The 15,451-nt window shown below is 33.6% G+C and overlaps 1 protein-coding gene across 3 annotated transcripts in view; it reads left to right on the forward strand.

Moving 5' to 3' along the window:
- LOC138308883 (carbohydrate sulfotransferase 8-like) overlaps positions 1-15,451 on the forward strand; it is a 40,307-nt gene that overhangs the window by 11,653 nt on the left and 13,203 nt on the right. The window contains exon 1 of one of the 3 annotated variants that reach the window (XM_069249918.1): positions 1,464-1,709. The exons of 1 other annotated variant lie outside the window; for it this stretch is intronic. In XM_069249918.1, coding sequence (XP_069106019.1) covers positions 1,616-1,709 — 94 coding nt within the window. In that variant the 5' untranslated portion in view covers positions 1,464-1,615. Of the gene's footprint in view, positions 1-1,463; positions 1,710-11,479; positions 12,411-15,451 lie in introns of those variants that run through there. One more of the 3 variants, XM_069249919.1, reaches the window with a different exon arrangement.

Below are 15,451 nucleotides of genomic sequence, written 5' to 3' on the forward strand. Positions count from 1 at the left end.
CAATTAATGATATGGTTCACTAATCAATGTCAGATTTTAGATAGAGCCATTTTAGCATCACATTGAAACACAGTCAACCGGTATTCTTCTTAAAAACTTTGGTATCGTTTTACCACCAGTATGTCGTCTCTCCGTTGAGTTACACAATAATATTTGACTACTTTTTCCCGTAATGGAAGCACATGTCTTTGTTTTTGAATTGCCGTCAACTGGAATATAAAGAAGAAATTGTCTATTAGATGAAGTAAATATACACATGCATTGTGTATATTTTTTAATATTACTCTTTACTCTGTGATCTAATTATTTAAAATGTTAACATCGACTTCTAAGCAAACTTATAACATGTCGTTTACTTCATACTTACAAATTGAAAATAATCAATAAAAAAACACATTAAACGTTTTGTAAGATACATGTTTATATGTCTCCATTTTATTATCCATTAATTAAAACTAGATTTCCTTACCTCATGTTGCCGCCGTGCCCTCTATAATCAATTGACTCTAAGGTAGTCGATGGTTCAATGTTCAATGTACACGTCTCTGTTTGATAATATATCAAATAGACAAACCGTGTGCACGGATTAGTAAACCGTGCGGACGGATTGACAAACCGTGCGAACGGATTGACAATCCGTGCGAACGGATTGGCAAACCGTGTGCACGGATTCACAAACCGTGTGCACGGATTAGTAAACCGTGTGTACAGATTGACAAACCGTGTGCACGGATTAGTAATCCGTGCGAACGGATTGACAAACCGTGTGCACGGATAGACAAACCGTCCGCACGGATTGGCAAACCGTGTGCACGGATTAGTAATCCGTGCGAACGGATTGACAAATCGTGTGCACGGATTGGTAAACCGTGTGCACGGATTCACAAACCGTGTGCACGGATTAGTAAACCGTGTGCACGGATTCACAAACCGTGTGCACGGATTAGTAAACCGTGTGCACGGATTCACAAACCGTCTGCACGGATTAGTAATCCGTGCGAACGGATTGACAAACCGTGTGCACGGATTAATAAATATATTTCCATGTCCCTTCGCGGGCTCCGTAGTTTTCCCTATTGATATACAAAATATTTACAAAAGTTTAATACCTGAAATTATCCAATAAAGAGGATAAATAATTTTAATACAATAAAATTTTGACTCCACAGAAGAGTACATTCCTAAGGTAACCAATTTAAATATTGTTTTAAGCTTATAACGCATGTACTAGTGTTCCCTTCGTTATGTATGAGGCTGACAAGGCCGAATTACAGATCGGTAGACCGTGGTTTATTACTCAGCTTGCGTTTATATTAGAACGTAACAAACGTAAACACAGAAAACGCATTTCCCCTTCCCATTTGAAATCCTAACCTTTAAACCAGGAAGAAGTACGCGAGTTGAATCTGATTGGTTACCAGCACTACTTGTGTACTCCTTGATGACAATACAGATTGTTTAAAGTACCTATGGTATTTTATATGCAGTATTCATGTACAGGCATGATTCATTCCATTCACAATATTGCCGCCAGGAATATCTGCGTCGTCGGATAAATTGGGACTTACAAAGTTTTCTAGTGTATATAGCCTGACCATTTCATCAAAATCTGAGGATGAAAACACGAAAATGTTTTATCAGGCAATTAGTGCTACTCATTTTATCATTATTACTATGGCTTTACATATATCGAGGGGATAACTACCAAGGTAAGACCAAATTTATTTTGTTTCTTTTTATATTTTTATTTTTAAACTTAGATAAAAGATTTATAAAATATTTTATCAACTTTTATTGTCACAATTCTAAACGAAACAATCGTTTCCTATTATGTTGCCACAACCAGTTTTGATTTGTTTTGATTTTTAATGAAATTGCATGCCGTGAACCAGATTCAAGGGAACTTATATTTGTTGTTCTGAAGACTAAAATACCTTTAATTATAATAATTACTACATTAAAGAATTAATATTTACATTTTTATAATAATCATGCACGTGGTTAAAACTGCGACAACTGCCAAATTAACCATCACAGGGCACAGGGCATGCACGTGGTTAAAATATGCCAAATAACCATCACAGGCATAATATATAACGGGTATAGAGGATTTTACATGAGTGGCTATGGAATATGCAATTTATCAAACGAGTTCAATAATTTGATATGCAACGAGCTTTTAGGCAGTTCAATAATTTGATATGCAACGAGCTTTTAGGCGAGTGCAGTAAATTTTATATCACATAGTCAGGGGTGTAAAATTATATTTATAACATAACTTTTATTAATTGAAATATAAATAAAATTTTAAATTTCGTCTCAACAGTAAAACAGTAGAAATCAGGCTCGGACGTGACGTTTCCGTCTACGTCAAAACTACACGTATAACAAACGGTATAAAATGTGACAATATGAATACTCTCAATTAAGAGACAGATACTATTTATTTAATTTGGTATATGCAATATACAATATATACCATGAAATATAAATGCCACTAGGTACCGTGAAACATCGGAAACCAAAGGTGCTAGACATATACATGACGTTATTATCTATCAGAATTATTGATTGCCATATCAGTATTGTATTTTCTTTGAATTTATATTCAGCATTATAAAAAAAAAAGAAGCAGATAGGATACAGATCTTGCCATTTTGCTGATGCAAAAATTTAGATTTGATAACTTGTTGTATTTATGTCCAGGGTTAAAATGCAGAGATAATTATATAACATACTAAAAACTCTGGAAAACAATATTGTAATCATAAAAGTTACCACACAAAAAATATACATAGATCTAGACTCATCACTCACTTTGTACCCCACTCTCTAAGGTAACACTAATAAACATATTATATCTATATAGTAAATTGTATCTATATAATGCGTACATTGTCGGATATATCTTACATAAACATATTTATTTCTTATAATGAATTAAATAATGCATAAAACCTTCTAACCACCTTTACCTTATGTTTTTTTAACTTTAGATCAGATATCAATTTAATGAAAAGGCAGTAGCTTATCCTTGTTTAGGTTAAGCTATTGCATCACAATGATATATCATGTAGTGTATGCATTTCTTTTACACTGAACTATTTCGTGTAAAGATCTAGACCTTTCATTTTTGACACTCACCATGCAAAAAGCATTACATCATCACGTGATATTTTATCATACGTCGACCCCTTGTTCAATCCATTTCTCTGTAGCCTACTTAGTCAGGCTCTATGTGAACGAGTTACTACAAAAATCGTATTCTTATTCATTGTTATATCTGACACTGACAATGCCATGGTTTCGAATTGCAACGAGATCACTGAACCATGCCGAATTACCTAACTTATATAACAGACGTAACACACATATCTTATATTGTTAGACATATACTGACACGAGGAAACAAAACATTGAAAAATAAAACTATTTACAATTCCCTACCTCAATCGTTTTCACCATGCTATCATTATTAGAAATAAAATTGTAGTTAAATAAAAACAATGTAATTTTCCATAAGAAGGTGTCAGTTTATAAATTTTAGATACGGACTACCCCTCATTCGTCGAATTAATCGCAAGGTCCCAACGTGTCGCTTATATAATTTCTCTAAGAAACCCCCGGATAGCTCGAACATCTATTCGTGAAATACCCCTCGAACAGATAAATATGTATATATCCCCGTTTCATCAAATACATAGTATTAAACCATGTATTCGTCGAACAGGTGTTCTGCCATTGAGAGATTTTCAAACATTGTTTATGCAAAACTTGTTTTTAAAAGTTCATATTACTATCAAAAACCACTTTCATAAAAATTCAAAATGCTGAAAATCACTGTAATCAAAATATCATTGACACGCATTGTTTGTCAAAATTTGAGTTTAGAGATTTTGACTGTCAATGATCGATCTTGACCAACCTCTGATGAGTTGAATATCCTGTATTCATCGTACTATTGATAAAGTATCCTGCTGTTCGATTTATAGGGGTTTTACTGTATAAAGAAATGCTTGCAGTATAAATAGAGTGCGCGATAGTGGTCATATATTATGTAGCCTTTCATCGAATATTAGATCTAGATATATCTGTTATCGACATCTATACTTCTATGAACATATTTAACGAACATGTGTAGAACATAAAAGCAACCAGTATGCACTGCTATTCCGGGGCCGTTATCTGTGATCTTGGTCACCTCAGCCTAAGCACATAGGCACGCTAAATATAAGTATTCATTGTGTAAAATAGTTTTTAAGAACGTCATGTCAACATTATCGCTAGATTTTACTGTTATTAAACACGCACACAGATTCATCCCTCTGAAATTACATTTAATGATTGTATGACTTCTTGAATTTGCCGTGTCAATTGTTATAAACATGTATTTGTGTGTGCATTATGCACACTGCTAGTTTTTTTCTGTAAAAATAAAATAGATTCATCCCTCTGAAATAATAAATACATTTAATGATTGTATGACTTCTTGGATTTGCCGTGCCAATTGTTATAAACGTGTATTTGTGTGTGTATTATGCACACTGCAAGTTTTTTCTGTAAAAATTAATAATATATCATGAAATATCGGTTAGCTTATAATAATAATAATAAACTTTATTTACTGAGGATTAGCATGCTCAGCCAATCTACCGCATGGTCCTCTTGTTAATAAAATATAAAATAATGGGTTAATTAAAAGTAGATGTATATGGATTATAATGAATATAAAGAATGTCTAATTTATGTCAATGACAATTATTTCTCGTTTCCATAGTAAAAAGGAAAGTGTGATAATATTTAGGAGAAAAACAACAATATACTGTGTATTTATACATTTTTCAACGTTGATAAATCTGTATTTCAGTCAAATTGCAAAGAATATGAATGTGTGAATACCTTACTCTTCTGACAGGTTAAGACCTACAGCTGTATCTCAATACTAAAATAGACTACAATAACATTTTTCTGTTGTTGGTAGTGTATACAATTATTTCATTAAGATGGTAAGCACTAGAAATCTCTTTATTTTTGCAAGATACATATTTTATGTTTTCACGAGTTGGAGTTAGAATTCAAATGTTCAACTTTGGAAACTTCCGGAACAATATACAATGCAAATCAGGTTTATATAGTCAATAAAAGAATGTAGAAATCGGATAACTTTTAGTATCGACCACATATTTAATTTATTTCACATTACCCTAGGTCCTGGGTGTACGTTGCACTATCGCTTACTAAACACTGTGAACACTGCTGCAGTTGTAATAAATATTTATAAAATTACACAGCCGTGCGTAAGAGAAACAGAATAAAAACATTATAAAGTATCAGTTTCAGCTCTAGATCTAATGTAACCCAGAAAAACGTTCAAGCATGGCACAGGTAAGTCACCACGTGTATAAAGGTATAATTGTCGTTGCAATTTAAATGGCGGAAATTTTTTTCGCTTCAAGGTAGGAAATGGTATGCTGTGTCACCAATAACGAAATCTTAATAAGACAAGGAGTGCACCGTACCCCGAAATGTCCATGTAACTGTAGCAAATGTTATTTGTGTTATAAATATCTCCTTTTCTTCAAACACTCAAACACAATATCAAAATAGTGCCTGATATCGTTAACTCAATCAAGCGTGGTTTTGTAAACAATCCAGTTTCTGCATATTTCCGATGTCGCATGTTTAACACTTTGTTATATTATCTTGCATATTGTGATTAATCACTGTATAATTTTGAATAACCTATATAACCCTGATAATACATAATATCTACGTTTTATCAAAATGATGTCGTTAACGCTTAAATTTGGAAATGATGTCGTCAACACTATTATCCAATTTCAATGTTTAGCGGCTAGCATATTATTTAAAAATAATATTACTTTTTCAATAGCCATGTTTGTACTCATGGGACAATAACGTATTTCTATATCAATTAACTTGCTATGGAGTATCTATATATTTGGCACCACAGAACCACGAAAAACAGACACTTACGCTGGATACAACTTCCTTTCCATTCAGTAAAGTTTCGTAAGGCATAATACATGTACATGTACAGTAATTATATGTCACGTGTAATCGTTTCTTTTTATCAAGAAGATAGTTTAAAATGGGTTTAACGTTTTAATTACTTTCCTGATTTATAAACAAAAGTCCAAAAAGGCAATTTAGGAAAAACACGTACACATTTACATATAATATATCGAAAAAAGTCGAAAAAAATGTCATGGAAATAACTAAACAGAACTGATTGAGTAAAAACAGTTCAGAATCGCAATGCAAAATGCGTCAATGCGACAAGACGAGGTCTGACCATGTATGTGACGCAGTTTCTTCCCCGAGTATCGTATCACTATCAATATGATAATAAACACACTTATATGTAACAAAGAACACATTTAACAAAGTTCAAAGTAACTTCGTATTTAAAGTTCTAATGAAGTAAAGGAAATTATTTATAAGAGCGTTAACTATCTTCTCGCAATAGTCCCAAGGAAAATGAACGAAAGTGCTACATAAACCTGTCAGGAACATACTGTCTAACAGACATATTTCTAAAAATAATTCCGCTTTTTACGTATATAAGCTCTTATGTTTTCATTTAAGGAATGATTTTTATTGTGTGTTGTTTACTGGTGTGTAAACTGCATTTTTGTACAGATATTTTAAATGTTGAAATATTAAAATGCAGTTAACACACCAGTAAACAACAAACAATAAAAAATATTTCTTATATTTAAATTTCGATTGACCATTTCATTCAAATCAAGTGTTTAAATAAAATAAAACTCTGTTTTTCCAATGTTATACGATCTTTGGAACAGCCAGTCAATTGATGGAATCCCAGAACAGCTGGCTTCAATTTGGCGGGAAATGTTTTCAAATTTAGAGAGTACACAAAATATAGTTCCACATTGACTTTATCTTTTTTCATCCCATTTACACAATATTTGTTAATTTTTTATTTGCTGACATATAATTTTAAGATTTACATAACATTCATACATGCAATCTATTGAAGATGTTTCATACAGAAACAAAAGGCCTAACCGGATGCGCATTCACACTACTTGCGGAAGTCAGTGTTCCGGTGTGTGTATTCTTGCGCGGCAACCACTGCGTTTACGCAAGTGTAAACGATTTCGCAGTTGGTAAGGTTATATAGCAAAGAGAAAATGTATATGTAAATATTCTAGTTTGCATTCTAATTTCCTCTGTATTTGTATTCATAAAAATGTGATTTCAATCACAATATATGTTATCACTTCATTTTTGAAACAAAATAAATCAGGGATAAACTGATAAAATAACTGTTCCCTGTGGATCGTTTTTCGCAATTAATATTTCACTCTTGTATTGTATTTTTCACAGTAAAATATAAGGTTTTATGGTGAAAATATAAGAAATATTTTCACCAGAGTGAAAATTTCACTTGATATTCTCACTCACAAATGGGAATGCAACATTTAAAGTGAAAATATGATTTGATTGTTGCCTCATTTAGTTTGCGAACAAAAATGACGTCATATTTTTGTGTAGAAATATGACCATATGCTCACAAAAATACGACGTAATAATTGAAAGGGGAAATAACTTGTAAAATAAAATTGCAGAATAACCTTTGAAAGAACTAGTCATGAAGGTCTTCGGTAAATGGAAGCGAGAAAACGAATGTACTGAAGGTAATATTCTTTGTTTCGTGGTGAATACCAGTAATATCTCATCTCGTGAGGTGGAAACTTGGATATTTTTCACTAGTTTTTCGTACTCGTGGAAAATATCCAAATTTCCAAATCACGAGATTAAATTTAACAGGTATTCAACAAAAATAAGGATATCCTCTATATACTCATCTCCCCTCAAAATAAATGTTGTTAAAGCACAAGCAAAATTTGCTTTGACTGTCAATGAATTATAGGAATATTATACTTGTATATTTTTTTTCCTTTGCTGATTGGTACATATTCATATTACATAATATGGTAAAGGTGGGTGTGTTTACAGGAACAAAGTGCGCGCGTTTTTTTTTATCGTTCGACAGCGATACCCGTAATTATATATGACACTACAAGTTTAAAACGCCCTGTGTATTTTTTACACATTAAATAGACAGACGTATGACCCTTAAAACCTCTAAAACCCGGACAAAGAACGTCCATTGATACCTTTAATGTTTGCACTACTCTTGGCACGCTATTTGACAACGCAGGTTGCTTAAAGTGCCCTTGTATTTTTTTAGGTAATATCCATGTACATGCATGATCCATTGTAGTCAAAATCTTGGCGCCAAGAGAATTGTGACGTCTTAAACACTGTGACGGACAAAGTTTCGTAGTATATAAAGCCTGATCATTGTGTTTAAATCATAGGATCAAAAACACGAAAATGTTTTATCAGGCGATTAGCGATAGTCACTATATAATTATTACTATGGATATACATATATGGAAGAGCTAACTGCCAATAAAAGACCAAAATATCTGTTGTATATGTGGGTTTTTTCATTTCCTTTATTTCTATTTTACAATTCGTTTCTTATTTTTTTGCGCTAATTACAAGCAGATCTACTAGCAAGTTTTGTTAATTCCTTTATCCTTGCAATTCGAAACAAGTTAGATATTCCCTTTTTGAGTTTGAATTTTTTAAATAAAATAATATTTGATTTTACCAACCAACTCAGGGGCGTTACAATAGATTTATTTAACATTGAAGAACTTGTGTTAGATATACAATGGACCATTCGTAAACAAAACAGGAGTCACTCGTATATGAAAGAAGTTAAAGAGTATACAGGTGTTTGGTTTGAAATAGAAATTTCCCTTTATAAAAATCTTATATAATTTTTTGGACACAGGAGTTTATAGCATAAACAAAAAAAGACGGGAAAAAAATTGGCCGTGAACCCGTTTTTGGACTATTGCCACTACAAGAATCAATTCTAAAGTTTTAAATTGAGTTGGATAATTTATTTTGTTGTTTAAGATTGTTTTTTAAGAAGAAATAGATTATTATTTGATTTACCAATTTTAAAAAAGAAAAGAGTTTGTTGTAAGAATTCTATAATTAATTCTGTATTGAAGCCATTGCAGTATTGAATTATTAGTAGGGTTGAAAGAAGAGATGTTTACCTAGTTCTTCATCAAAGTTGTAGGATAAGTTCCATATTCTTTGCGCGTTGTTTTCTTTTTGAGTAACCCACATTAATATTTTGTAAATATCTTAATTATTTGCTGTTTTTCTGGACAAGTTTCACATTTAGGGGTATGTTCGGTTATTTTTTTGAACATGAAAAGGTTGTGTATGTTTTTTTAAATATCTACTTTCATAATTTTGTAAATAAATTTCCACTACAATACTCTAGTTTCATAGTTTGCTATATATTCGTTATATATGTTGTTATGTGAGACTGCTGGGGGATTATTTTGAGTCTTTTTTTTTCTATATACTTTAACAATTTGTATATATCCCTTTTTAATCTGGTCTGGTTTCATCAGATATTTGTATGATAACTTATTTTTGACATATGTGTCGTTATGATTAGGAAAAGAAAGAAACAAATAATTTAATTGGGAAATTATCAAAGTTTTGCATAAAGTTGTTTTACCACCAATTGAAATGATTAAAATGATATACTAGACATTTTGACGAAATAGCGTTATCAGTTGATATACAATGAGTAGAAAATGTATTTGCTCTGAAGTACACGTGGTAAAAGGTCATCGAAACATGACTCCCTATGGGATGTTGTCAGTCCTCTATTGAACGGAGTGGTTATAAAAATCTAAATTTTAATCAGATTGTTCACATTATAAATCACTTTATTTGTTTTTTATTCATAAATAATAGAGATCACTTTTCCTTATTACGATTTCTGACAGATGGTCGTAGTCAGAGCTACGATTCCGTCCTATTGACTAAAATGTTGCAAAACATCCAGCGGTAAAATGTTAAAATTCACGAACAAGTATTTATTTAATAAATTCATCAATATCAAACATTTTAAACATAAATCTATTTTCTATTTACCAACCTACTTGTCTAAATTGTGTTTGTAAGCACGTTTGAATAACTCATATCTCTGACACGGCTCACTTAGCCGCAATGATGCGTCTCGTTAGAGAGTCTTGCGCTCCAAATATTGCAACTTTACCATATATGGAATGGCCTACACATTTTTAGGTCATCTGACCCGAAGGGTCAGGATGACCTATAGTCATCATGTTTCGTCCTTCGCCGTCCGCCGTGCGCCGTCCGCCGTGCGCCGTCCGCCATGCGCTGTGCGCCGTGCGTTAACTTTTCACATTTTGAACTTCTTCTCAAGTTCTACCATTGGGATTTGGCTGAAACTTGCATGAAATGATCCTTACATGGTCCCAGCAAAGTGTTGTTATTTTTCGGGTCGATCCGAAATCCAAGATGGCCGCCACAGCCGCCATCTTGAAAACACATTTTGAACTTCTTCTCAAGTTCTACCAGTGAGATTTGGCTGAAACTTACATGAAATGATCTTGACATGGTCCCGACAAAGTGTTGTTATTTTTCGGGTCGATCCGAAATCCAAGATGGCCGCCACAGCCGCCATCTTGAAAACACATTTTGAACTTCTTCTCAAGTTCTTACAATGAGATTTAGCTGAAACTTGCATGAAATGATCCGAAATCCAAGATGGCCGCCACAGCAGCCATCTTGAAAACACATTATGAACTTCTTCTCAAGTTCTACCGGTGCGACTTGGCTGAAACTTGCATGAAATGATCCTGACATGGTCCCGACAAAGTGTTGTTATTTTTCGGGTCGATCCGAAATCCAAGATGGCCGCCACAGCCGCCATCTTGAAAACACATTTTGAACTTCTTCTCAAGTTCTACCGGTGGGATTTGGCTGAAACTTACATGAAATGATCTTGACATGGTCCCGACAAAGTGTTGTTATTTTTCGGGTCGATCCAAAATCGAAGATGGCCGCCACAGCCGCCATCTTGAAAACACATTTTGAACCTTACATGGTATCGACAAAGTGGTGTTATTTTTCGGGTCGATCTGAAATCCAAGATTGAAATCTTGAAAACACATTTTGGACTTCTTCTCAAGTTCTACCAGAGCGACTTGGCTTAAACTTGCATGAAATGATCCTGACATGGTCCCGACAAAGTATTGTTAATTACATCTCTGGTTGATCCCAAATCAAAGATGACTACCATGACACTATATCTAATTAATTTCCTATATGTTAAGGCCCTTTGGCCTCTTGTTTGAAATAAAATTTGTTGGAAAAAAATGAAAATGATCCTGACATGATCATGACAAAGTGACACCATATATAATTAATTTTACTATTGTCAAGGTAGTCAGATGACCGTTAAGGCCATTTGGGCCTCTTGTTGTTAATATGACAGAAATAAAATGCAACCGAGTTTTTAACATGAATTTTAAAAGATCTTTTTTAGTAAATTCTAAATTATACTTAAATTTGTACAATTTCACAATGTTAATCCCTTAGTTTGTTTACTTTTTTCACTTCAACACGTTTTACCTGTTGAGTGTTTCATTTTGTCAGGATTTGCGGTAAATTAAACATGGCGGCGTATTTGAACACAGTTATAAGTATGTTGCCTTTGCTTTGGATTGTACCACTAGTAGTAAAGAAAAGATTAAACTCGACAGGTTTCTGATTACGATAGCAATTATAGTTGTGAAATTTATACAGTTACATATCGGTATAATCCGAAAAATGTTATATCATCCTCAAAGTGTCTGATGTGAATAACATCGGGGCTTGTAACACTATCAGCGATAGGGTGGAATTCATACTTTGCCGGGAACGGAGGTATAGTTATTTATTCTGAACTTTTCACTGCGGATCGTTTTCTCTTGAATATCACACTGTCATACTCCATCGCCTCTTCTTGTGGTAAAAATGCAAGTGAGATCGGAAGACAGAGACGATTCTGTTATTTACTCACGCATCATCGCCTGAACTAGTGAACCGCCTTACATCCTTTTGTTGACAAAAAGCAGGGCCACGAGACGCATTCATCTAAGAACAACTTCCATCAGGTGAATGTGACTGTAGCGGTCAGTGTCTTGCTACCTACCGATACAAGTGAATAGCATCATTCAAGGTATTTGTGACCGATACAGGTGAAAGCCATCATACATATCCAATGAGACGGGTATACACATGTTATTCGGTAGTGTCATTACTGACGCCTCAGGTGTAGTTGTATGAAAGCATCAACACCCTATCTTCCGCAGTGTGACTGGTGAACTAAGCACACCTGTATAGTGTCAAAGCCCCTTCGTGAAAACGTTCTAGGATGAGACTTCGGAAGTGTTATAAAATCAGCATCCTAGCTATAGTCTCACTGCCGTTCTGGATATATATTTATAGATACATTTATTGCCAAGGTAAGATGTGTGTTTATTGTTTCTACATGTATGTTTACATAATTATTATTTTTAATTCTTACTCACGAACCATCGTATCGTTGTGTCTGGTAAACATCGAGGTAGCACAGTTACTTTAGTGAGAATAATAATAAGGACTGAATTTTATCCCTCGATATACAGATTCAGCATTAGGGTACGCAAACTACTATACACTATACAGCCTGTGTCTAAAACAACACTACCTCACTTATTTGTTAACGTTTAAATTAATAGATTAAGGAACAAATTGTCTTATCTCAATTTCGTAAAATACGTTATTTAAATGTCGAATCGACTAGTAATTTGACGTTAATGAACATACAAATATGTGTAAGAAAATCTGTCAATCTTTTGTCTTTCTAAATATAGATACCGGAAGCTATAAATCGCTATAAAACGCAAGGCTGACAGAGTTATTCAGACTAGAAATAATCTACCTTAAGATGTTACGAATTGAGTAATAACAAATCAGTCAGTTTCCTTTTCTAACGCCGCGATGTACTTGGGATATTCGCAGCGATCCAGCTACCAGTAGCTGTTTAATTGATTAGCGAGATGCTAACGGTTTATGATTAAATCGATTTATGGTGATGGTTGCTAGGCATGTCGTTAGGGAAACGGATGCGACAGGGAACATCGATCACACACGCATGTGGTGATAAACAGATCAAAGTACAGGAAACCCGGAGTCAGTCCACTCTACGTTTTCTGCAATGACCGATGTCCGAAATATGTGGCATTGACATATCTATGTTTATATACAGTGTACACAAGAAGGACCGTGTTTGGGTTCCTTTCGGATAAATCCAAATGGATCTATAAGGTATTGGCAAATCCTTCCAGACAATGGTTACACAATTCATTGTAACCTTATCTCTGAAGTCTGAATTTAAGACAGGTTTTGAATCCAAAGGCTTCGCGAGATGAATGCGTAGACATGTGTTATGTTATTTTGTTTTTCTCAATTGACAATCACAGACTCTCACAGTTCAAATAAGTTCCTCGATGTTTTGTGTTTTTTGTAAAATTTATTATTTATATATGTCATAAAAAGGAATGAAACGCAATCACCTTAACCGAAACTGTTTTTAAAGTTAAAAATAGGAATGTAAAGTAGACTGATACTTTTTTTATAGAAACAAAATATAAGTTCACCTTTAATATTATAACTATCATCACTTTCTGAACAGTTTATATAAAGGGCACTTAAACAAATGCAATTCTGTACATATTGCGGAGTTCGTTAAAATATTTTTGACACGAACATGCCCCTAATAAGGTAAACACAATACTGTAAGAGGTATTTGAGTAGTTCTTGACAAAAATTACTTTACTTCATTGGCAAAGGCCATGATTCGGCATACAACACATCTGATCACAAACCCTAATGGCGGCATTAGAACATTTCACACACATTTTATTACAGTGGGCTGTCCTGGCATATCACAGTAAAACCAACTAATCTTGTTTTTTAAGAACTGGTTTATTTTCGATATATATGCAAATTTTGATGTACTCTAAATACACTAAATTGGCATTTTAAAACAAATTAAATGTTCATTTTCATAACTCGTTTCCCGCCGTCGACCTAACTAACGCGTCAGTTGACGCTCTCCGAGTCAGACGGCAAAAGTGGCCTCCATTGTTCACATAACTTTACACAGATCCATCCATTTTTGGGTTTTTATAACCTCAGCTTATGGCATTTTATTACGTTATTATTGATTTTTTTATTATTGAAGAAACCAATATCCAGTGACATCGATCGACTAGAGAAATGAAGCCGAAAATCAACAGAAAAAGGAGAGGGGTGTAACTGTAAAAGGAGCAGCTATTGAAGTGACACATATGGGTTCTGCATAAAACTAAAGCGGAACGTGATAGATTAAATTTATTTAAACTCAATTAAAATCAATTGTGTATATTTTCATAAATACTAGTAAATGAATATGTCGTAAATAGCATTTTACACTCGTGGCTACGTCATATGAAATTTTATCAAACCTGTTAAATAATTTGATATGCCAATGCTTAGCATTTCAAATTATTCAACTCGAAACCTGATTCATCCCATAGCTTCAAACTCCTAGGAAACCCTTTATCCCGTCGTCCTCGAAACCAAATGTATCCTGAAGTGACAATCGTTTCTGCCATTTTGTCACAATGGATTTCCTTTTCGGTAGAGACGATGAAAATTACTCTTGGTTATATAACACTAGTGACATATGCAAAATACTACACTGGAACGGTAACTGGCTGTTAGGCGTGTTAAAATGTACACGATAAATTATTACGTTAATGGCATGTAAGATAATTATTGAATCTCACTTGAAATTAACATCACTTTACAATATTATACGGCGGTAAATTATCAAGAACAATCATATAAAGCTTATGATAGTAGATGTGACAAAACACTGCAGGGATCATACATTTTACACATTTACTAGTTAATCATATACTTAAAGATGCTCCACCGTTGACAAATGGTATTTTTTTCTCGATCAAAAACAGAAGCAAATGATTTAGTATTTCTTCTGGTTCAAAAGTTACTTACTTTACAGCATTACCACCATTGAAAAGTTTGCGCTTCTTATTTTACTTCAAGATAAAAATATCAAAAATTGATTAATTGCAACCCGAAAGAAATCCTTGGCACTTTATCTTATATGGAAATGAAGTACTGCTTGTGTATGCACCGAAAATTACTCTACACTATTGTTTGTGTTAATTAGATATATATGGATTAGATTACTCACGAAATATTGATCAAATGATGAGTATCGTTTATGCTCTGTCGGAGGTGGTGCGTCTTTAATTTAAAAGATCGCATAACTATTCCTGCTCCAAATCAATCCGGGTTGATCAGTTGTCTCTGTATGCTTCGGCAACTGCCTAATAAAATAAAATAAATAATGCACAGTTCTTTGTTACGGTTTTATGGCATATCTCTCAAAGGGTTAGCATAACGGTTATACTATGTTAATAACAACAATACGTGCATTCACGATTTAATATGC

Source organism: Argopecten irradians, chromosome 15, assembly GCF_041381155.1.
Source record: "Argopecten irradians isolate NY chromosome 15, Ai_NY, whole genome shotgun sequence".
Classification (NCBI taxonomy): domain Eukaryota; kingdom Metazoa; phylum Mollusca; class Bivalvia; order Pectinida; family Pectinidae; genus Argopecten; species Argopecten irradians.